A 25,180-nucleotide genomic window follows, 5' to 3' on the forward strand; every position below is an offset into this window, starting at 1 on the left:
TTGCGAAGAATTGCTGGTTTTCACTGTCACGCAAGTAACGATACTGTCACGCGCTGCAAAAAATAAATCCAAAGCTATTGAGTTAAACAAATCAAGAATTTTACAGTTTGTAAAAAACAAGATAGTCTACTTATCCAAGTCTCAGGTCTGTACGGTATTCCGTACTCGAGTTATCCGTCATAATGTTTAACATCAATTTAGAGAGTACAGTATGGAAACGCCATGTTGGATCCCATGTGGAGGGGCACCAAGATGGCCGCCGGAAATCAATGAAAAAATCTGGCATTCACTTCTGCTATAAAGCGCGGCGAGTTCACCTTCGTGAACACGTAAACAATCATATAATCACTTCTTGTAAAGCCTTAACTGTTCAGATCGTTAAAAATTAGGCGCGCATGCAAGTTTAAGGTGTGACAGAGCGATGTCGACACTGAGTATTTGAGTTACACTTGATAGCCTGCGAATACAGCCGCCTCTCATTGGCTCCCGCTCGTAGTAGTGGGAGCCAATGAGGGGCGTCTGTATTCGCAGGCTATACACTTGAAAGCATTGCATGTAATCCTCATGTAAGATGTTCTCCTATAGCCTGTGCAGCAGACGCCTGTGTAGTTTTAGGCGCGTATTTTGAAAACGCGAAAGGCGAAAGACGGCCCCGCGAGGGAAAATGCGAGAAAGGTGGGCTAATTATAGCCGGAAGCACGGAAAATATTTTGCTGTCCAGGTGGCTAAACGTGGAAACAATGTTCCGGAAACAAAGTGTCACACATGAACATAATACGCATGCGTACTGTTGCTAGGAAACAATTTAAATGAGAAGCACTGGGAACTAGTCAACATTGCTTCGAAGGTGGCTATAAACTAGCGAACATATGTTTCGGCAACATATTTTTTTTGTTTTTGACCTGAAGCAGAAACATTTTCTTGTTTCCAGAAGCAAAATGTTTTCCGCAACAGATGTTTCCCGCGCGGCTAAACTGTGAAACATTTGCCTCTACACAATGTTTCTACAACAATGTTTCCTTGTTTAGCCAGACCTTTATTAATGAACTGTTAATGAGTTGGCGAAGATCTAATTTAAAACCAGTTACGATTTGCGGGAGTGTATGATTGTTTAATACCTTTTGACCGTCTATCTTTATGACAGGCGTCCATCCACCACCCCCACACTCTCCGAGGTCATCAGTCATGTGACAAAAAACCTGAAGTACAACCGAACCCATTTTCAGCGGATAGGCTTTGTTCCCCTCAGCCCTGAAACACAAGGATAGATTACAGAGAGTTAATCACGGCAAAAATCGAGTATGAGATTTCTAATCAATAAAATGGTTAGTAAGATTGTCATTGAGTAGTTAAACTTGTCAGTAATTCCCGGGATATGTATGCTAGGCAAAACTGTCCCTGAAACTGTACTTAATATCTGATTTATTGTATGCTAGCCCGTGGCTAGGCAAGAAGGAAATGCAACGTTGTATTTAGCTAGCTAACTGAGTGATCAAAATGATTCTATCTTGCTCGCTAGGATCACTGAATTGCACATGACTTTTGCGTTTGTTACCAGTGAAGAAACTCGCTAATTTTATCTAAAATACTCTGCACATTAGCCCCCCAAAATACGTTTAATTATTACAATATCGTTTCATCTTGATCAGGCAAACTTGGCCAATTACCAGTAGGAGAGAACCTGTCCTCTCAGAACTTACCAACTTAATATATAAACGCCAATTGAATGGTGATCAGATGAACTACCGCGATGATCAATCACGTAGCTGTAGTTTTCACATGGTCGCAGTCAACTGCAGTCAGGTTTTTCCACTAATAACGTTCTTATTATACCCATGCTAAGCCCTTCAAGTTACCCATAAATTTAGGCTTGTAGCTAAATTCATGTATAACTGCTACTTACAAGTTGTGATTATACAATTCCTTGCAGGTCCGAGCCACTAATTAAATTAAAAAAAGAGAAAAATAGGCATTATGTTAGTGATTGATAGACTGACTGACTGACTCTATTTTAATTTCGTGGCGTACCTGCAAACTATGTAGCTTTACAGCTAAGCTTGCTGACCACGTTTAATGTAGATCGATTGATTGATTTTTGTACGGGTAAAAAATAATACAAAGAAGGCATTTAACATAGTTTGTGTGCAGTGAAGGATTCTTATTGCCATTTGAAACAGTCAAGTCAAAAATGATTTGAGTGACCAAGCCGAATAACTCTCTACCTTCAGATAAATGGGCTGAAATTTGAAAGATGTGGTTTCGGTAAACTAACAAAAAGTAATATGGGGACGTTATACACGTGAAAATATGCAAGCTAGTGCAAATGACAGAAATACCCAACTTTTTTTTCTTATTTATTATGCCAATTACATCAATCCAGGATATATCGATTTGTTATAACTTTAAAATTAAAACCTTTTGGTAAAAGATTAAAAAAGCCACTTTAATCCGGCATTTCGTAAACATCCGACTCAAAAAAACGAAAACCAAACGAAGGTTTCAGCGCTCCCTTCTCACTTTCTTTCAGATGGGGTGATGGATTTGCAAAATTGTATGCAAACGTCTCTTCAAAATGCTGTTATCTTGAAATGCACGTTAAAGTTAAACTGATCCTGTTATTTTTTGTTTTACCTATTTCGCAGTTTTCTCCCCTATAACCAGTCTGGCACACACATCGGTATTTCTTGTATGTAAATCCGTTCAGGCAGGTCGCATTATGAAAGCATGGGTTACTGGAGCATGGGTTCTGATACGAAAAAAAAAAAACAAGTTTCATTAATGTTGCATCATCATCATCATCATCATCATCATCATTATCACTTTGTTTACCGCCAGATTTTGCGGAGTAGCTCAAACAGCTAGTATCTCCGAGCATTTCACAGTACACAGCACAGTGGGCAAAGACCAGACCACAACACCGAAAAACTCCATGCCCTCCTTTTTACGGTAAGTGAGTGGGTTCTTTTACGTCCCCTGCTGACTATAACATAGACTTGCTTACAAGTCGAGCTCACAGAGCGCGAAGCGCGAAGGCGAGCGCGCAGCGCGAGAGCTCGAGCGCGAAGCGCGAGAGCTCGACTTGTTTCCCCTGCAGGAGAACGCATCAAATGACGTGATTTTGGCGCGAAATTCTCCGAGACGGCAGGGTGTCAAAACTGTCTAGACTTACTATAAGTCGTTCGCTTAACTGTCAAGCTGTCAAAATTTCTTTTCGCAAGTAATGGCTTTTGGAGGAAAACGCCGCTCATTTTCGCGCTTTCGATATGTAGTCAATTTTACACTCGGAGCTCATGGCGGAGGAAAACACTCCAACGAAATGTTATGTTCGCGTCGCTTTGCCAGAAAATATTTGTCTGCAATGTGGAGGGTCAATTGCAAATACGGACTTACGAAGGAGATTGTTTTCTGGCTCGGATAACACCAAAACCGGCCGAAATCTGGAGCTACTTCTTGGAGATGTGCTTCAAGATAAATATGATAAATCGGCAATTATTTGCCGAAACTGTTCAGAGCGGAACGAAACGCTCTGTAAGAAAATTTTTTCAGCAAGGGAGAATTTCCACAAAACACAAGAAATGATGGTGGCATCCAACTTGGATAGCTCCATTCGCGTCAAGCGTTTGACAAAACCGTCCGATGAACGCGAGGACCTCAGTGAAGGTGTGAAAAAATTCTCATCGAAGAGAAGAGCATTATTTCATGCAAGCGCTATTCCAGAAGAAGTCATTAATGATAAGCCTCTTCTGAAGAAAAGAGATGGTAGTACACAAACAGATCCCAAAAGCACAGATACAGAAGTAAACTTAAGCACATCATCCTCCGTCGAGGTAGGTACAAATTTTCTCTCCTTTACAATTACGCCAAAGTGTTGCTTTCAACTTGTATACAAGACTTCTCGGCGCAAAACTCTAGGAGATTCGATATGCTGATCGCTTCGTTTTGCGAAAAACAGAAAGTGTTCCTGCTACGTTCATTAGTGTACGATTTTTGTACGTTTTTTGTACGATTTTTGCCGGCGATAAATAAGCTTACCATCCAATCAATTAAAATCGCGTTAATTTACTTTTGACATGTCAAAAATCAGATATCATATATTCGCAATATAAACTCAACTGTCGACCGCTCTATAGGAAAAGCTAGGCATGTCCTGGAAAAGAGAATAGTTTTAAGAGCACGTAATTATCCAATGAAGTAACCCACAAAAACGAAAAACGGAATTTTATCTCGACTTACCTTTTTATAGGAATATAACGAGGCGTTTTAACAACGCGAACAAAAAAAAAAAACTTGCTGGTTTCATCTTTCACGCGTGATCGATCATTACCTGGCGGGTCTGGCAAGGATCTGGTTTGATTGACGTGAACTTGACAACGCTGTTCTCTGATTGGTCAATTCTACCGGAGGAAAATTCCTCCGGTAATTTTTGCGCGCTGCAAGTGATAAAAGTCGTTCGCACCGGGGTCTACTACCACCAAACCGGAAATGAAAAAGCGAACGACTTTTAGAAAGTCTAACTATAACACTGAAGACGCAAGACACAGGGCCTACGGTTTATCGTTCTTGTTCGAGAAAGCAAGAATGCCTAACCACTTGCGGATGTCATTGCACAGGCAGCATACAGTAAAAACCCACATATAAGAACCTAACATTTAAGATCCTGTTAGCCTAAATTTTTCATTTTAAACCCCCTTTTCATAAGAACCTATACACCGATTTCACAAATGGCGGACGCGCGGAAAAAAACTGGTACGAGGCATGAAAACGAGGCGTTTTAGGATAAACAGCTTTCGTGTTACAAGGGGAAAAGTGAAAATTACGCGAGTTCTGAAGTTTTTGTTTGTTAAACGGGGAAATAGACCGTTTTCCTTCCAGGTTTTCGAGATTACGGAATTCTAAACGAGTTTACAGTCTAGTAATTATTCTTGTTTCTGTGTTGCAAGAAGAAAGGGACCGTAGATCTGCAGGGAAACAGAGTTAAGTGGCGATGTCCTTTAAAGCGGACCACCGCATTTCGGGTCGGTACAAAGTTTTCCTTCAAACTTTGCCCAGTGAACTATCTTGGTTCACAAGTAAATGCAACGGCTTTAGTTTTTTGAAATACGTTAAAATATATTTTTTAGAGCCTATAACAGCCAAGGCGACTTAAAGGCTAATTTTGATGGTCACTACAACGAAAAATTACACAAGTTGACGAGCTCGGCACACAAAAACCGCCGACCGAGACAGAAAATTATTATAATCCCATGATAGGTGGTCCTTGAAAGATTGTAAAAACATGTTTGTTTTAATATTTTTCTTATTTTCAGGTTCGGAAAAATTTATATCTCAACAACCGTCATATCGCTTTTTATAAACATGTCAATCTACCCTGACTTTGCTAGCCGTTATTTTCCAAGTCCAGACCAGACTATTCTAAATACCAGCTGAATTCTACTAAATAGATGCCAGAGAGCACAGAAATCTAAAAATACCTTGCACTTCTTAATTTCTTTTGCCACAGCGACTTCCAACTTTTCGTGTTTTAAGCGAATCTTTCACACGCATTATGCAAATGAGGTTGTAAACCGAACAACGGTTGTTTTCAACAAAAACGGTTAAATTGTAAAATTTTGGCATTGGAAGTAAAAAATACTGGGAGTATAATAGAAAGAAAACTTGCAAATGATATAAGTAGTTAAAATTTACGAATTATTCGGTCTCGAACTTTGCATGCTTTCAAGACAAATGTAACAATTAATTTGCAAAATTTGTTGTCTGCTGAACTTGGACCGATTTTTTCAAACAAACCGTTCTAGTTTTTTGAAACTCGCTGTGTTTTATCTATATTTAAATATGAAAGCATTCAAGGTGTAAAATTTAAATAATTCATTCAGTTTTAACTGGTCTAACAAGTTGGAGTAATGTACCTTTAATTTGAAATCAACAATTTGTGACCCCTTAATTCAGTTGACTTGTTTTGTTACCATTTTATAACTTTGCAATTTTATTTAGTTAACCTGCTGTTAAAAGACACATTCCTAAACGTGTTTTGCATACAGCAGCATTCATTATTCTCAGCCTGAATTCCCGCCGTATTTGTGGTCGCCTAAGCTACTTTCTATAAACCGCCTTACAATTAAACCGAATTTGCGTGACTTTTTTGTGTGTAATGCATAAACAGGATTTGCGTGGGGAAAACCGGACAGTTTGTACCGTCAAAATTCTATTGCTACAATTCACGTTACCTGTTTTAAGGATGCCCAAAGACATTTGGCATTGTTATTCTGTTACTTATTTTATTCATCGTTTAGTGTTAAGTGTTATATAATGGCACGATTTTTAAAACAAATGTTCGAAACAGTTCTGGTAAGTATTGTTACAAAGTTTTGTAATTGGTTCGGCCCTGGGTTCGGCAAATAAAACTTCAAAACAAGATGTCGTGCTTTTTGTCGCGAACGGAAAAGTGTGGCGATTCACGAAACGTTTCAGGTCTCTTCTGCTTGCTTCAGTGCGATAAATCGATAGACAGCCATCTCGCTTCTATACATTTATCACAAGAGGACACGACGGAATGGAAACTTATCCTGGCCAGAGCTGGCTTTTTCGATGTAGAGGGGTCGGTTGTCGCAAAAATTAACGTGTGCGCCAAGCACATGGGCACACATATGGAAATTTCTGGCGCACAAGAACAGTTTTCCTTTATCAAGCGCACCAAGGACGTCCACGAAGAAACAAGGGGGGGGGGGGGGGTGGGGGGGGGGGGGGCAAAGAGCCGATATTCCGTAAATCTATTCCGTAAGGCTATTTAGCAGATTACGGTATTTTCGTTTAAGTCGGATCAGGTGCGTAGAGAATTACCATACACTTTCTCTCACATAAAACTAGTCCAGTCCCTGAGCTCTCTCTTCCGCGCGCCCTTTATAGAGGTTGAAACCAAGCGTGTGAAGAGAGAGTCCAGGATAACTTGCATGTGCATGAGCCGACCCCCTCCCCCCCTCCCTAAATTGGGGAAAAAACATATTTGGCAGCACTTTTGAAAACGCGCGCGCACAAATAACGAGCTCAACTACGCAACTGTGCACACTATACTAAAGCAGGATCACCGGAATAACTTTAAAAAAGCCTAGCTAGCCAGTCATTGTCTACGCACGTGATTCATGTCGCAACGTCATGCCACGCCATATATTGAGCGCGCGCGCTGTGAAAGCTTTCTGAGCACATATAGGATGGGTAGCCGTTCCGCTCACTTCGCTTTGAGTTTGCTCTTTTAAATGGTCGGTGACCCCTACTTTTTCTTAACGGACTACTTTCGTTAATTAATATCTACGTTTTGCGAGAAAATGAAAAAAATCTATCGAGTGGAAGTTTGTTTTCATTGTCCGACTGACGTTTGAATTTCGCTTTTTGAGCTTCTCGTTTTGCCGTACGACAGTTTTTAATGCCTTTTTCAGGGTTAAGTCTTACAAAAAGGATATCAACACAGGAATTATTTACGTAACAGACGCCCTTCTAAAAAATGTGGCTAAGATTGTTTGCCTCCGCTCACTAATCTTCGATATTTTTAACTACAAGCCTTGTAAACAGTGCTGAATTTCGCGTGCCAATTTTGCAAAATCAGGGTAGTTTTCCACACGCTTTATCTCGGAAACAAAGTCGGTGGCCGCAGCAAAAATTTAAAAAAAATCTATCGAGTAGAACATTTTGACGCGAACGTCCTTAAGCAAGTGACGCCACACTCCTCGCTTCTGATTGGTTCCTTCTGAGCATGCGCATGCAAGTTATCCTGGACCCTCTTTTCGCATGCCCGGGTTCAACCCCTATAAAGGGCGCGCGGAAGGGAGAGTTCAGGGACTCTGAAAAGAAATAAAAATAAATGTAAAAACTAGGAGTTGCTGATAGCAAGTAAAGTGCTGCGAAGAGAGTTATAAGAAATAATAATAATAGTAGGAACGAACGGAAGGTCATAGGAATGTTTCGAATTTTCACATTTTCAGATGTGAAAGATGTGATTTCTCTCAGCGAGTGAAATGCTGGTAATGCTTATGACTGTTTCCAAACACAACCTTGCGTGCACGTGCAATTCGATTGCAAAGCCATCAGAAACACCAATTTATGACGTCAAAAAGCTCAAAGCTCGTTCCATTCCAGTGCGAGGTCATTATGAAAACTTTTGCGTGGAGCCTTCGCAAATCATTGTACTTTTTGCTGGGTATATTTCGCGCTTAAGACTCAGAAAGTAAAATTTCTCCTTAAATAAGCTTAGGAATGAATAATTTTAGTGTTTGGTTGCAGAACAAAGACCTTTAAATTAACGGTATAAATTGAGTAAGTTTCGATTTCGTGTTTGACAACAACTTGGCTTTACTTGATCTTGCATATTTATAGCTTTTCCTGACTATTTTTTCTGACTTTTTCTGACTGACTATTACACGTTCGGAAGTCGTTTCTCGTAGCTCTGAAAATGCCAGGGCATGTTTTCGGATATGCAATTATACGGGAATTATCAAAGCGAATTATAAGAAGGCCTCGTAAATTCGTTATTCATCAGAGCTGGCGCGTAAGGGATGAAAAGACCGTTTCCCCGGCACTATACTTGACCATCTTGCTCAAGAGAGGTTTCTTGGGAAGTATTAACAAAGTACTGAACAGAAGCGCAAGCGGCAGCGCTTTAAAATTTAACTTCTTGCTCTTTAACGAAAAGGACATCGCAAACGACAAACGCAGCTTCCACATTTTACATGCCGCTGATCATACGTACTGCATGTACTCAAAATCATCGCCAGTGAAAAAGTCAAATCGAGTGTGTCGCCTATATAAAGCGCCCAGGCCCGCGCGGACAGTCAAAAATAGTTCTGCTGCTACGCTAAGGCTTCGCAGCAATAAATTAGAAATTACACGGCTAAAGGAAGGTCTTTTATAGCTGGTGAGTCATTAAGGCCCTTTCTTATTTTTTTTTTTTTTTTGCCTTTGCCATTAGGGGTGGACCATTAGATTATGATGGGGGTGAGTGATCTATATTTGAGTCAAGAAAACAGACAAGTACTTTTTTGAGAAAAGTATTTCTTTGAAAAGTATTTTATTTGCAATGAGATAGTGCTTTCTTTTCCTTTTTTTGGAGGAAAATGATATGATCTCAGAGTGTAGTACACTCTTTTTTTGTAAGAAAATATTCTTATTTTTCTGCCGATTTTAGGCTGAAAATATTCTTATGAACATTATTAGAAAATACCGTTTGACATGACCGTTTTAGCAAGTATTGGGTAATCAATTACAAGTGTTTGGTGTCCAGATCTGTATCGCGTTACATTGTGCACATGTACCATTGCTTTTCGTTGCAGCCTGGCCGTTTTGGCGTTAAAACAAAGCATTCCTCACAGAGATAAAGTGACGGAAATGAAAATACCTGATTTTGTTTCAACTAAAACTACCGGTATATTCTTTTTTTAAAATCTCAGCCTCGGATTTATTCCTAAAATATTATTATTAAAAATTTGCAAATTTCAGCCTCGATATTCTTATAAACTACATTCTTATAAAATAAAAAGAGTGTAAGTTGTACCGTGTAGTGGCGACAGGGATCAGAGACGTTTCTAACCTGCGATCAGGTGTTATTTTTCTCGATCGCAGGTTAAGACGTTTCTTGTTATAAGCTCAAAGTGAAATTAGTGTAAGGTGTGATAGCACATCGTAACATTAAGACCAAATGGATAAGCAAAAAAGTCGAACGAACCGAAATAAAGAACCACGCTATTAGTTCTAAAAAGATTTAGTTATAAATTATTAGCCGTGTCACGTCAGTTTCCGTTTTGTCACGGAAAAACTCGCCCCAGGGATCTAAATTGGAGTCAAGGAAACAGACTTGTAAGTATTTTTTTGAATAGCGTATTTCTATGAAAAGTATTTCATTTGCAATAAGGCAGTGCTTTTCTTTTCTTTGTTGGAGGAGAATATCTCCTATTGCACTCAGAGGGAAGATAATTGAACGTCGATACTCACAAATTTGTAAGTATAAGATGTGTGTAAATAAAATTCAGCTCGCACGATCGAGCTTTGAAGTATTAAAATACCTAATACACAGAGATAGACTAAAACTTAAGGATGTCTGTGCATGTAACAAAGACGTTAAAAACGAAATTCATCAGGAAGAAAGGCAATTAAGGCCACAAAGGACCGTCTTCAGCTACTTCTTGCAAAATGGAAGGTAACAGGAAAAAAATATTGTTTTTAACTTCGTACAGGTATGTGATAATTTAATTAAAATGTCACGAATTCTTTATTTCAATGTGTGGTGTTAAAATTGAACTTATTTACTGAGAAAGCGTTGAGATTCCAAAAAAAACAAAACTGTTAACTCAACAATAGAAAGCAGCAAAACCTAAGAGTACACAATCCAATAAGTTTACCTGACCAAGTTTAGCAGTCAACGCAACTGCATTATTAATTCCCATCAGTACGAATTCAAAGTTCCAGGACGAATAATTCGCCGTTTTTAACCACTTAAATCGTTTGCAAGTGATCATTCTGTGAAATCACCCGTATTTTTGACTTGCAATGCCGAAAGTCAACAAATAAACCGTTTTTGTTGAAAACAACCGTTGTTCGGTTTACAACCTCATTTGCATAATGCGTGTGAAAGATTCGCTTAAAACACGAAAAGTTGGAAGTCGCTGTGACAAAAGAAAGTAAGAAGTGCAAGGTATTTTTAGATTTCTGTGCTCTCTGGCATCTATTTAGTAGAATTCAGCTGGTATTTAGAATAGTCTGGTCTGGACTTGGAAAAAAACGGCTAGCAAAGTCAGGGTAGATTGACATGTTTATAAAAAGCGATATGACGGTTGTTGAGATATAAATTTTTCCGAACCTGAAAATAAGAAAAATATTAAAACAAACATGTTTTTACAATCTTTCAAGGACCACCTTTCATGGGATTATAATAATTTTCTGTCTCGGTCGGCGGTTTTTGTGTGCCGAGCTCGTCAACTTGTGTAATTTTTCGTTGTAGTGACCATCAAAATTAGCCTTTAAGTCGCCTTGGCTGTTATAGGCTCTAAAAAATATATTTTAACGTATTTCAAAAAACTAAAGCCGTTGCATTTACTTATGAACCAAGATATTTCACTGGGCAAAGTTTGAAGGAAAACTTTGTACCGACCCGAAATGCGGTGGTCCGCTTTAAAGGACATCGCCACTTAAAGTTTCGGTTTTCCAATACGGAGCTTCGACGGCTGTTGGCCGGTAAAAATTTACACGGAACGATATTGAAATTAATTTTCAAATTCTGTCAAGGTACGTTCTTTTCCAGACGTTGTCAAGGTATGTTCTTTTCATTTTTGTGAAAGCAAACGAAAAATTCTAACTCTGTCTCCTTGCGGATTTAGTAGAGCACGAACTCTGGCTTTGAATAGGAACTTCACAAGTCAACATTCAACTTTGAGCCACCTTGACCGGTCACATTTCCTTTAAACAAATTTTAATTACTATTATTCTCTCGCTATTTAATTATTTTTATACTTTGCAAAACACCTTTGCTGTGCAATGGCAAATCGTTAAAATGTTGACAAATACTGTAATAAGACTAATAAGTTTAACAGACGAAGCCGAGGACTACCGGTATTGAATTCCAATGGTATGATATATATGTTTCTTCTTTGTAATAAACCCTTATACCTGTATTTAAGAATACTTGATAAATGAATAAAAATCGCTTCCAATAATCTCAGCTTTATATAAATTAAAACGGAGGGCATCTTTATTCACGGTGTCCTGTAAAAGCTTGTAAAATGAAGCGAAACCGTGAATATTTGTTCTATCAGTTGGACCTTCGTCGTGGTTGCCTAGCACGTGATTAATTTCTTCCCGAGATCAAACAACTTCAGTCGTCCGACACAGCAGAAAGAATTCCAGCAGATTTCACTAAATTTACAGAATTAATAGCATTGTTTTTTACTTGAGGAACATTGTGATGATCTTGTTCACTGAAGATTGTGTTGAACATTTACTGTCCGCTTCACTTGATGTAACTCCTTTGGTTTGCGTGGAGCCAAGTGATGTCTTACGGTTTAATCGAATTAGCCGCTTTAGTCTGTCTGAATTATTTGAATACAATTTTTTTTCTAAAATGCAAGAATCTACTAGCCTACTAAATCCACAAAAACTGCTAAGTCGATTGAGAATAACACATTTTTATTGATGCATTTCAGGTACGTATATGGTATCACGTATGGTTATTTTACCAGAAAAATATAAAGAAACCGGCCCGAAAATCCATTGTTACACATTTTTTCACAACGTACATGTATGTTTACACAGACAATTGCGTGTTTATTTTCGTAATTTTTCAATGCCTCACCAAAATCCTTAAGAAAATGTGTACACTCGTCTGGATACTGGAGCTTTCTTGATATAAGTCCAAGGTTTAAAATCGTTGGCGACCCACCGTATTTCAAGCCGTGTGAAACCAAGAGTTTTGCTTACAACCAGAAACAAAACAACGTATTTGGCCGCGAACTTATTTCGAACTCGGTAATCTCGAAATCAACCTAGAAAACGAGCTAATACCCCCATTTACAGTGCGGCTACTGTAACCGGGGTCACCCAGACAAAGTTAACCAATCACAATGCAGAACTGAAACAAAAGATTTCTACATTTTTAGCTTCAGCCAATGAAATGTCGATTACAGAACAAAGAAATTTCAACTTCTTCGTTACGTTCGCCACGAAAACAGATCGATACAAACTTTGGCTGTATGGCGGCGATGAATTTTCAACTAATTTCAATTGCATCCGTTTTGAACTTGCGTGGTTGTGACAGCAACATTTGGAAGGTAAATATTAGCGATGTTTATGTAAGAGAAGTTCGAAACTGTGTAAAAACGGGGAAAGAAACGACCGTATCGTCTGTGTCAATGGTGCGTGGCGGAGGTCGCTCGTGACAATTTCAAAGCGACGGTCATAGGTTAGGCAAATTGCGTGGCGTATTTGCAAACAACGAAGCACATTACCAGCGTGATAAATTTAGTTTTCTGCGATGTCCGATCGTTGAGTTCCACCGAAAGCGTATCGGCCGTATACATCCGAAAGTTTCGGCAATTCAGCTAGCTTGAATAAACACGCAAAAACATAAGCTTCACGAGTGAACAAATTGAAATTTTATTTTTATTTACTCAAACGACAAAAAAATGTTGGCATCGCCACTTTCACTGGTACGTTATACAGCGCAGAATGTCTTCCTTCGCTAGAATCACGTGTATTTATTTTCCAAATGGTACAGCTACCAAAACTCCAGTTGATGCCGTAGAGAAAACTTGAAATTGTCACGAGCGAACTCCGCCACGCACCATTGACACAGACGATACGGTCGTTTCTTTCCCCGTTTTTACACAGTTTCGAACTTCTCTTACATAAACATCGCTAATATTTACCTTCCAAATGTTGCTGTCACAATCACTCAAGTTCAAAACGGATGCAATTGAAATTAATTGAAAATTCAGCACCGCCGTACAGTCAAAGTTTGTATCGATCTGTTTTCGTGGCGAAAGAAGTTGAAATTTCTTTGTTCTGTACTCGACATTTCATTGGCTAAAGCTAACTTTGTCTGGGTGACCCCGGTTACAGTAGCCGCACTGTAACGGAGGAGAGCTTCAAAACTCCTGTAATTTTCACTTCTCCCCTTGTAACACGAAAGTTGTTTATCCTAAAACGCCTCGTTTTCATGCTTCAGTACCAGTTCTTTTCCGCGCGTCCGCCATTTGTGAAATCGGTGTATCAAGCCTAAATTTTTTAATAGGTTCTTATTTTACAAAAAGGAAAGCACAGATGAAAATACAGAAAACAAATTTGGTCTAGACATGCATGCTAGTACATTGGAAAGATAAATTTACTGTATGGTTATCATCTAAACTGTATTCTAGACAATTATTTGATACAGCATATATTCCATATTAACTGTATTACACATGCCCCGTAGTAGTAACCTAAGTAGTAAAATCTCACTAAATACCATTTCTATAAGAACCTATTAAGGAGGCTCGATGTAGTTTTTCTAACCCTAGTGGTCGTTTTGAAAATGAAAATTATCTAGGAAGCCAATCTTCGATTTTTGCCAAAATACACCATAATGATCAAATATGACCAGAGTTCAATTTTTTACCTGTCAGTTAGTCACAAAGGTTACCATAGCAACGATTGTCGCTTTCTTTTGTTTTCAAACAAGCTTGATTTTCTCGAAATATAAATTGACTCTTGGTATTCATTTTTTGATATATTTAAGTATAGTGTATTGACTACCTGTAGACAAAATTTTAGAAAAATCTGTAAGAGCGTTTTAGAGTATTCAAGCATAGGCTTTTATAGATTGTGCTAGCATAATTTTTGGCATAATTGGAGCTAAAAAGCATAATTTGTGAAACGAGCACTGCCACGGCATAATTAGCAATTTTTAGCACTTTTTGGAGCATAAATTCATAAAATGTAGTAAATATGGTGTACTTTCTACAGAAATAAATGAAATTTAGGTAGTTTGTTCTTGCAATGCGTGTTTTAGCTATACAATTGTGATTGTTTAGTCGTTGGAGGCATTTTACAAACGGTTTAGAGATGTGAGCAGCTAATTTGGACAGCTGACGGCCGTGATAAACTGCCATAAACACAAATAAATTTACAACAACAGTTTATTTAAAAAACATCATAATTTGGTGTCGTTATTGCGCACCTCTATGTATAGAATCTACGTCATTTTGTGAGCATAATTTCGGAAATCAGAAGCATAATTTGGGAATTCTGGCATAATTTTTGCATAATTTGGCAAAATTTTGAGCACTGCTAGTAGCATAATATGCCACTTTTAGGAGCACAATCTATAAAAGCCAATTCAAGCATGAATTTTTTTTGCAATTTTTTAAAGTTTCATACAATCTACAGTCAATATATTTTAAAAAATAAAGCACTAAACTCTTTCGCTCTTAGTTATTGGTATTTGATGGTGTAAGTATTTATATTTCGCTTAAATACTGCGAAACGATTAAAAGGCGCCTATTTTCACATTAAAACGGGATTTTTCTGAAAACTTCAATCTTGATTTATTTAAAAACGCTCTTACAGATTTTTCTAAAATTTCGTCAGCACTGAGTTGGTCAATCATCTGAACTTTAACATATCAAAAAATGAATACCAAGAGTCAATCTAGATTTCGAGAAAATTAAGCTTGTTTGAAAACAAAAGAAAGTGACAATCGTTGCTATGGTAACCTTTGTGACTAACTGACCGGTAAAAAAATAAACTTTGATCATATTTGATCATTATGGTGTATTTTGGCAAAAATCAAACATTGGCTTCCTAGATAATTTTCCTTTTCAAAACGACCACCCTGGGGTTAAAAAAACTACATCGAACCTCCTTAAGGCTAAGTTGGAAAAATCTAGGTTCTTATACGTGAGTTTTTACTGTGTTCTCCTCAGTTATTTTAAGACCCTGAGTGTTAGTCCGGTATGGGACTCGAACCCGAGACTTCCTGCCCGGTAGTCCGGTAGTTTCACTGAAAACAAACCGTCTCAACAACATTAAACAGAGAAGCCAATCTTCGATTTTTGCCAAAATACATCATAATGATCAAATATGACCAGAGTTCAATTTTTTACCTGTCAGTTAGTCACAAAGGTTACCATAGCAACGATTGTCGCTTTCTTTTGTTTTCAAACAAGCTTGATTTTCTCGAAATATAGATTGACTCTTGGTATTCATTTTTTGATATATTTAAGTATAGTGTATTGACTACCTGTAGACAAAATTTTAGAAAAATCTGTAAGAGCGTTTTAGAGTATTCAAGCATGAATTTTTTTGCAATTTTTTAAAGTTTCATACAATCTACAGTCAATATATTTTAAAAAATAAAGCACTAAACTCTTTCGCTCTTAGTTATTGGTATTTGATGGTGTAAGTATTTATATTTCATTTTAAATAACTGCGCTTAAATACTGCGAAACGATTAAAAGGCGCCTATTTTCACATTAAAACGGGATTTTTCTGAAAACTTCAATCTTGATTTATTTAAAAACGCTCTTACAGATTTTTCTAAAATTTCGTCAGCAGTTGGTCAATCATCTGAACTTTAACATATCAAAAAATGAATACCAAGAGTCAATCTAGATTTCGAGAAAATCAAGCTTGTTTGAAAACAAAAGAAAGCGACAATCGTTGCTATGGTAACCTTTGTGACTAACTGACCGGTAAAAAAATAAACTTTGATCATATTTGATCGTTATGGTGTATTTTGGCAAAAATCAAACATTGGCTTCCTAGATAATTTTCCTTTTCAAAACGACCACCCTAGGGTTAAAAAAACTACATCGAGCCTCCTTAAGGCTAAGTTGGAAAAATCTAGGTTCTTATACGTGAGTTTTTACTGTGTTCTCCTCAGTTATTTTAAGACTCTGAGTGTTAGTCCGGTATGGGACTCGAACCCGAGACTTCCTGCCCGGTAGTCCGGTATTTTCACTGAAAACAAACCGTCTCAACAACATTAAACAGAGAAAACATTTTAACAAAAAGAATCAAACCAGCGTTGACTGAGCTACAACTCTCACCTCAGTGCCCCTGTAGATAAACCCTTCTCGAGGTTTAAGATCGTCGGGATGCCGCATGTCATCAGAATCGCTCAGTTGGCACAGGACTTGGTCATTTATTGGTGGACCGATGTTGAATGACACACACTTACTTTCCATGGTACATCGCCCTCTGCAAGAACTGCGCATTCCAACACTTAAAGAAATATTTTTAATCACGTGACCTTTAAGGGCGTGTCCATCTAGTGGCGGCTTAAAGTTAAGAGAGCGACAGGTATCTGGGAAATAAATATAACAATAGCTGTCATCATCATCATCTTCATCAGCATCATTTTTCTTATGCAAGGCCTAGTAACAGTGAGAAGCCTGGGTTCAGCCCCTATGTAGGGCGCGCGAAACTAAATGTTTTTATTGCCTTTGGTCCTTTGCTGATCCTTATTTTTTTTAAAGAAAATGTAAAGAAGCTTTGAAAGGAATTGAACTCTGGAGTCATTTAATATTTGTTTTTTAGTAGAAGACAAAATTGGGAAGAAGAAGAAGAAGAAGAAGAAGAAGAAGAAGAAGAAGAACAAGACTAAGTATATTTATAAAAGATTAAAATAAAAGCTAAGAAGTTGTGGTAGTTGTGTATGCTACATTATTTACATTGTTTGCGTTGACGTCGTTATTTGATTCCTTTTGTTGTTTTCAACACTCGCTTTTACGCTCTCCTTGTGCTATTAAGTTTCACACTGACTTGTAATTTTAACATCGAAACAACGTTTGAATGCTTGGAGCGAAGACACAATTATGCAACCTTGTCGTCTCTCCTCGACGACAAGGGAGGAAAAGGAGAGAGGCCCTGGGAACGAGGTTGACACATATGCTGAGATTATTCTTGTGTCGTTCTATCAAGCCAGATGTTCCTTTTGCGTATTGATAGATGAAACAATTTAGACAAAGTAACATGTGGTGTTTTTCATTACTAATGTAAACGTTTTATTTTACTGTAAAGATTTGTTTTTGAATTTCTTCTGCTGTTTGTATTGCCGTAAAAGTTCCTGTTTACTAAAAAATGGGTAAACAAGTCAACGCCTTATTATCTATCTATCAGTTTAACAATATACAATTTGGATGCAAATACTATTCCGTACCTTGCAGGCAGCCATAGAGCTCCAGTCTCATTGATATGTGGCCATTCCAAGCCACTGGCCGAAAACGGATGTAGCGTGCTATGATTGGTGGGTTAAGAACATGGTAAACGACTGTGTCCTGATCTGTGTTTCCATCAAATTCCTGATTTATAATAACATGGCAATTTGTCAGAGACTTTAAGCGTAATTTCTGAAACTAGCCAATTCTAATTAATTGAAGAAAGGTTAACTAAAAATAACACGCAAACTGCGGTGATGAACATTACGGACAAACGCATTGTTAGAAAAAATTAGACCTTTTACTTGACGTTTCGTATGTTTCAACATACATCTTCAGAAGCTAGAAGTAACCGTTACAATTTCCGTTTGTCCGTGATGTTTATCACCGCAGTTTGCGTGCTATTTTTAGTTAAACTACGATGGCCAAAGAAAAAGAGTATTGAAGAAAGGTCTTTGTATTTTAATTTCCTAAATGAAAAAATAAACACGTCACCGCCGTGAACAATTTTTAAATTAAAGTGTGCGGACAGATGATGGAAGAGATTGAAATTCTATCTTCCTGAATATGTCCTCTTATAACTCTGTCACTTGACGTTGTCAATTATAAGAAAAAAAATATAGTTGCAGCACGGAAGAGTGAGGACCTTCTGGGAGGCCCTCAATGGTGCCACAAATATAAAGGCTATTAATTCTGTAATTATGCTTATGTCTCGGTTTTTTGGCTTTGACACGGTTTCAAAGGTTAAAGGGACACTGTTACGAGCTTCACTTAAAAAATTCAAGAGCCTAAAGACGTATGGAATCTTTAAATAGTAGTCCAGTTTTGTTAAAAGTTACTTTGCCAGAGTACTGAAGCTATAAACAAGTGATATTATTGTGATGCCCTGCCCCACCCCTTTCAGGACCCTAGACTAACGGACATGCATTCAAAGCTGTTACCTTGTCTACGTTTTGTCCTTGTTCCCTGTAGTTCTGGAAGTTCACTCCATTGTTACTGTACTGTAGTGTGTAGTTGGTGACCCAATAAGCGTAATCACTTCTTCCTTGGGTTGCCACACGTGTCACTTTAGTGTCCTGACTTCCCAGGTCCACCTGAATCCACTGGTTCACATCTACTGTGCCAGCCACCCAGCCTCCTGTTTTGTCTCCACTGAACTGAATGTGCAATCTTCCTCGGTTGGCGGCCTGATCAGCATTATATTCCGATGAGGCGTGAAGTTTATCATCAGATATTAGCCCGCTTTCCATTCCGAGTGCTTCTTGACATTCTAAAGGTTGTATTGGAAGCGATACAGACACAAAAGTTTGTTTTGCATCAGAGACAATGTCAAGAACTTGCGAAGGATGAATAATTTGGTCATCCCAAAAGTCAACACCACTACATATGGACTAAACTAGCCATGGCATATTGCAATTCCTAAGTTTGGTTAACAGCCAATGCTCATATACCATGGAGCACAAGTTGCTGGTTTTCACTTTCACGCAAGTACCGATACTGTCACGCGCTACAAAAAATAAATCCAAAGCTATTGAGTCAAAAGAATACTGGAAATTACTAAATAGTCTACGTGTCCAATTCTCAGGTCTGTACGGTATTCCGTACTTGAGGTATCCGTTCAAATGTTCCACACAAATTTAGAGAGCACAGTATGGAAACGCCATGTTGGAGCCCATGTGAAGGGGCACCAACTGAAGATGGCCGCCGGAATCAATGAAAACATCTGGCATTCACTTCTGCTATAAAAAGCGGTCAGTTCACCTTCGTGAATACGTAAACATTTACATAAACACTTGACGTAAAACCTCAACTGTTCATATCCTTAAAAATCACAGGATAAGAATTTGTTTTGCATTCGTGACAGCTTTCAGGCGGCCATTTTGATGTCGTGTGGCGCAAAACTTCGAAGTTCAAAATGTTATATCTTAAAGACAGTGGATGCTATCGAACTGAAAACCTTCAATAAGATATATATTAAGGACGTCTAATAGCCAGTGAAGGATAAAAAGTCAGGGTCAAGCGATTCTGGATTTTGGAATTTTGTTGAAGTCACGTGAAAACCAAGATTATGGTAGGTGTGCGTCAACGAGGACAGCCGGGGAGCTCAGATACTGCAATTATTCCACTCGCGCTTGTTGAATATGAGATAGTTATAACCTGCGATCAGGCGTTCGTAAAAAAAAAAAGAAAAAAAAAAGCTTGATCGCAGGTTACTTGTTGGCTATCTACTATCTCATATCCACCGCATGCTCATGCAATAATTGCGTAATATAGTAGGAAATAAAGGCAGTTTTGGGGGCGCAAGCCAGAGGGCCACCATATTCCGGCCGGGAAGTTTTTGTTTTTACCCCTATCTGCGAAGTATCGGTTTCGCCCGAGCATCTACGCTCTCTGTTTCTGCATCCATTTCTGATAATGTCTCCTGACAAGTACTTTCCATCACAAAGCCAATGGAAAAGTTAAGACATGTTGTTACGTACAACGACTTTTTGAAGACCGAGTTTCTTCTAAGATTTTACTAAATACGCTCTAATGTATCAGTCAATTCCAAGCGAGATCATCCCCCCGGGCAAACCCCCGGGAATTTGACTTTTTTCAAAATGTTTGATCAAATTCCCCACTATGTGGGCCAGTTGCACGGTCAAATGCCCCACCCGTCGGGGCTGAAATGTCATTGTGATGTCAGTTTTCTCGTTGAATCGCGGTCGTTTTGCCTACGAGTACAAGCGAATTCGCTAATGACCAGTTACCTTCTCGTTAACACTTGGTCTAAACGGACACTCGTGCCCTATCTATCAGCCAATTTTTATAGGAAAAGATAGATACATTGAAACTAGGTACTTTACGTTAACGTAACCAAATACTAACTTCGCGCACTTGAGCTCGCTAGCGTTTTATAGTTATGACATATTTTGTCAACGGTCAAATGCCCCACCATCCGGGCTTCCGTTCGATCAAATTCCCCACTATCTGGGCTCAGTAGCGGTCAAATGCCCGGGGGTTTCCCGGGGGGATGATCTCGCTTGGAATTGACTGATACATAATAATGCTTTCATGAATATCCTTGGTGCAGTGCAAGTGTTGATGTGCATGAAGGAAAAGCTGATGCCATGCGGTTTTTACTTTAATATAATTATGACGGAATGTCAGTTACATCTGTGACATCTGTCTACGAAGACAAACTACTCCAGGACTTCTTTTGACGTCTTGAAAATTCAAGTTTTAATTCGCGAGAGAAAAATGTTATTGAAGAAGTTGACAACTTACTGTCGACACTATACACCTCGACTCTGAGACAGTTCCAACCATGTTGCTGAGTTGGGTGAAAGCGAACATATCTTACAGATACTGGGACTTCCAACTTGTGTCGGTCAACTGTGGTACTGTCTTCATATCTATGAAATTCCTTTAAATAGATAACAAACATTGATTTTTGTATGAAGTACTTTTACACAAATGCGCAACAAATATCTAGATACACACATACGTTACAGACACTGGTTCTGCTAACTTACGTCGGTCGCCGGACTGTGTTACCTTTGAAATTCTTTTAAATAGATAAGATACAATGATTTTCATAGGAAGTACATTTTCACATGGGAGGCTTTGTGGCCTAAAACGTAGCGCGCTCGACTCCGAGTCAAACGACCCGGGTTCGAGCCCTGTCCGGGGCGCTGCGTTTTGTTCTTGGGCAAGACACTTTACAGCTCGCAGTGCCTCTCATATAATTTAAATAAAATAAATTCTTACCACTTCCGAGCCACTTCCATTTTTATAAGTTGTCCACGTGTTCCCATCAGCCGAATACGACAGCTTGAAGTCTGTCACCCATTCATGTGCTGCTCCAATCCCCTCGCTGCCTCTATCCCCCTGAGTAGCAACAGCGCACACTTGAAGTGTTTTTCCAAGATCAACTTGAAGCCAGTCGTCAGTCCTGTTTGGTTCTTTAGCACACCACCCATCCCCTCTGTCGCCATAAAGTCGACCATAGGCAGGCTGGAAAACTTCGTTAAAATGAGAAGTAGCTGTCATGTGATCATCAGGGATGACGTCAGGACTGGCAATACCAATAGCATTGTTGGAGCAAAAGTCGAGGATTTCTATGAAGGAGCGATTTTATCATAATAGGTTAGGTTATTTTTAACCATTTATTTAATACATTTTTATAACTATCTTTAATCTCATTAGCTAAGAACATGCAACTTATCACTTCGAAATCGAACTGTCACGTCATAACTAAAGTTTTCTCCATGCAGTTATTAGAGCAAAGCTAGCATAGACATGACTTCAAAATCCAAAAGACTCATCTACATCAATGGAGACCTTTAAACAATAGTCTAGTTTTGACGCTATAACGGGGGTGTTTCAATTAATTGCTGATCGCGTAGCTACGATTTAAAGGGACTATGTCACGGATTTTAACGGGTTTTTGAAAAGCCAAAATTTATATTTGTGTCGTAGGAAACTCAAAAATAATGTTGATTTTTGTTAACAATTGCTATTTTAGAGCACTAAAACTGTTTTAAAGCGCGTTTGGCTGCGGATGGCTTGGGTGAAGATGGATTGCAATTTGAAAACGTTAGCCAACGTTTTCAAGTTGTTTCTGTGCGCCTTCAAAAAATCAATATTTTTGGGCCGAAGTTTGATTTCTATCCCCAAATAAAGGTTATATCTTCAGTTAAATGTTCAAAGACAATGTTTTTCATGGGTAAAGTTGCCTACCACTTTTTTCCAGAACAGTTTAGACCGAAAATCTGCGAAATCTCCGTGACATAGACCCTTTAATAATACTCGTCTAAAAAGTCGCTAAATCTTGCTCAGACGAAATCGCTAAAACTAGTAGTCGCTAACAATAGTAACTTTAATTAAGGTAGAATGTTTAATTCTAGGAATGGGAATATTCTTTTAATACCTTGAAAACAGTCGTAGAGTTCCACTCTCATTGCTACTGTGTTCGACCAAGTCACTACTGTAAAACGGATGTAGCGAGCTCTGATCGCTGGCCTCAGTACATAGTAAACAACTGTGTTCCGGTCTGTGTTTGCGTCAAATTCCTAAATGGCCAGAAACACATCATTCTATACGTTGTTTCCAACTGTTGAGTTAGAGCAGTTTTCAGTTGTGTATAGAAAAACCAAAACCAAATTTCTCTGGCCAATCACAAAGGACTCAGGCAATCCAGTGAACCAATCAAAACTCGAAGCAAATACATGTAGTCGGCACGAAGCGCGGGAAAACGTGCGTGAGCGAAACACGATTGGTTTTGGTTTTTGTTCTTGATTGGTCGAGAATGTGGCGGGAGATTTTTAAACCAATCACTAAACGTAGTAATAAAAATCCAAAGCAAACGCACATTACTTGCGACACTCAAGTGAAAACTGCTCTATTACACCAGAAATGTTGAGGTATAGAAGGTTTTAGTGAGCAAGATGAGTTCAAAAAGCTAAACGTACCATATACTTTTTAGAAAGTTTTTTAAATAGTTAAAAAGTTGTCTTCGGTGTCGATTGAAGAAAAAATGCATTAAAAATAAAAAAAAATTGGTCATTTCAAACGTTTTTATTCTCAGTAGGTTAAAGGGGTCAGTTTTACTACTTTTGATTTGTCTAGGAAGCGAACGTTCTAGCCATACGCATTTAATTCTTCTTATTAACACCTGGAGACGTTCGCTAGAAGCAGAGATCAAATCCATGGGCAAGAGTTGGTACCAGCTAGAGAGGGATGCACAGGAAAGGAGGCTATGGCGAGAGACTGTTGATGGCCTATGCTCCTGAGAAGGAGTGAAGGGCTACTACTACTATTAAAAATACTTTACAGGTTACCCAAAACTGTCTACCTTTTTTCTGCATCCGGGAAGTTCTAAAGTATTATGAGCCAAGGTTTCAAGCACCCCCCGCTCCCCGTTCCCCGTTCCTCTTCAAAAAAAAAAAAACGGTACCCGTACCCCTCCCTCCCCCAATTGATAAATTGAAAAAGTTATCAACAATGACAAAATAAGTCAGGATGCGTGGACAGGCAACCATATTGTTTAAATGTTCATGACCAAGTCAACCTCGTTCCCAGGGTCTACTCCGCTTTCAAGATGGTGGCTAGACCGCCATTTTGAAAACTCGTCGCCGAGAAGATCCTGGCGACGAGGTTGTGACCAAGTTTAACCATGCCTTTTTTAAATGACATGAATACAAAATTATTACATGTACCTTGTCTTCGTTTTTTCCATGTTCTCGGTAGAACTGGAGGCTTTCTCCCGTGTTACGGTACGCCAACTTGTACCTGGTTACCCAATGATCGTTACTGCTTCTTCCTTGTGTTGCGATACCTGTCACTTTGGTGTCATCATTGAGCAAATCAATCTGAAGCCACTGATTGTTATTACTTGTAGCTGCTACCCAGGCTCCTGCGCCTAAGGTCTTGCGTAGTCTGGCTTTTGAGGCGCCATGATCCGAATTGTACTCCGAAGAAGCGGTAAGCTGGGAATCCAAGATAGAACCGCTTTCCACTCCGAGAGCTGGTTGACATTCTAAAGGTTTTAAGGAATCAATTCAACAATTATTGGATGAGGTTGAGCATGATAGAGAAAATTATCAACGAAACATTTATCTTGTTGAAATAAAATCTTAATTTAGCTATGAAGAGAAGGACCAGTAATATCAAGTAAGTCACCTTTCTCCGCAACAGTGTTTCGGTGAAACCACAGGAGAAAAACTGGCAGCAGATGTAGCGAACAATGATATTTCATTCTCAGAGGCTTGTCTAAATGGATGGTGGAATCACTTTTCCCAAGTAAGCCACGATTTCCACAGACGAAGTGTAAGTTTTACCTGTTTTGTTTTGAACAAAACGATTGAAGTTAGAAAAACTGAATGTTTTTCATCAGATTATTCCGTTTGCATACTCAAACTGCGAATAAGTGCATGTTTGATTCTCATTGTTTTTGACAATAAGTTACTTGCAAACATTTTCGGACGTTAAAATTTCGGTCGTTTGATTTTCGGACACTTTTTATCTCATTTCGGACAAATTTCGGACAAAAATTTCGGACGCATTGCTGAAACATGGCTAAAGTAAATTTACGCCTACAAAATACAAATTAGGCTGAAACAACATCTGCGAAAAGATAGTTTTACTGCACTATCAAGATTTTAAAGATACACAGACGCGGTCGTTCTAGGAAACCTATTTGTTTACGTTAACTTTGGCTTTCAGAAATTGACCATGACAACATACACTCGAGTAAACTGATTTTTGTCCTCAGAATAAAGTTGGATTATAACTTTTCTAAAAGCGAGTTAAATTCCAAAACTTCACACGAACTGTGTTTTTTTTAGTTTAAGCAGGCTGTTTCTTTTCCATACGATAAGCTTTCTTCCCCTTATGATTAATAATAAATTATGAGGGGCATCTGTCACTTTGTAAAAAACAACAACATGTAATCTTAATTGATTTACCGAGAAATCTTTTCTTCTTCTTTTTTTAACATTTTATTTTCGGACGATACTTACGTTGAGTGC

At 38.5% G+C, this 25,180-nt stretch overlaps 1 protein-coding gene across 1 annotated transcript in view; it reads right to left on the reverse strand.

Moving 5' to 3' along the window:
- The window catches only part of LOC144655059 (uncharacterized), a 31,163-nt gene that overhangs the window by 4,699 nt on the left and 1,284 nt on the right, over nt 1–25,180 (reverse strand). Inside the window, exons 2-12 of the mRNA XM_078515281.1 lie at nt 24,333–24,490; nt 23,870–24,189; nt 22,582–22,723; nt 21,420–21,769; nt 20,937–21,075; nt 18,611–18,939; nt 17,672–17,813; nt 16,560–16,816; nt 2,632–2,746; nt 1,904–1,940; nt 1,119–1,251 (exon numbers count right to left, since the gene is read on the reverse strand). Of these exons, the coding sequence (XP_078371407.1) occupies nt 1,119–1,251; nt 1,904–1,940; nt 2,632–2,746; nt 16,560–16,816; nt 17,672–17,813; nt 18,611–18,939; nt 20,937–21,075; nt 21,420–21,769; nt 22,582–22,723; nt 23,870–24,189; nt 24,333–24,408 (2,040 nt within the window). The 5' untranslated portion in view covers nt 24,409–24,490. The remainder of the gene's footprint in view (nt 1–1,118; nt 1,252–1,903; nt 1,941–2,631; nt 2,747–16,559; nt 16,817–17,671; nt 17,814–18,610; nt 18,940–20,936; nt 21,076–21,419; nt 21,770–22,581; nt 22,724–23,869; nt 24,190–24,332; nt 24,491–25,180) is intronic.

Source organism: Oculina patagonica, chromosome 5 (genome assembly GCF_052425735.1).
Source record: "Oculina patagonica isolate OP01 chromosome 5, crgOcupat, whole genome shotgun sequence".
NCBI classification, from domain to species: domain Eukaryota; kingdom Metazoa; phylum Cnidaria; class Anthozoa; order Scleractinia; family Oculinidae; genus Oculina; species Oculina patagonica.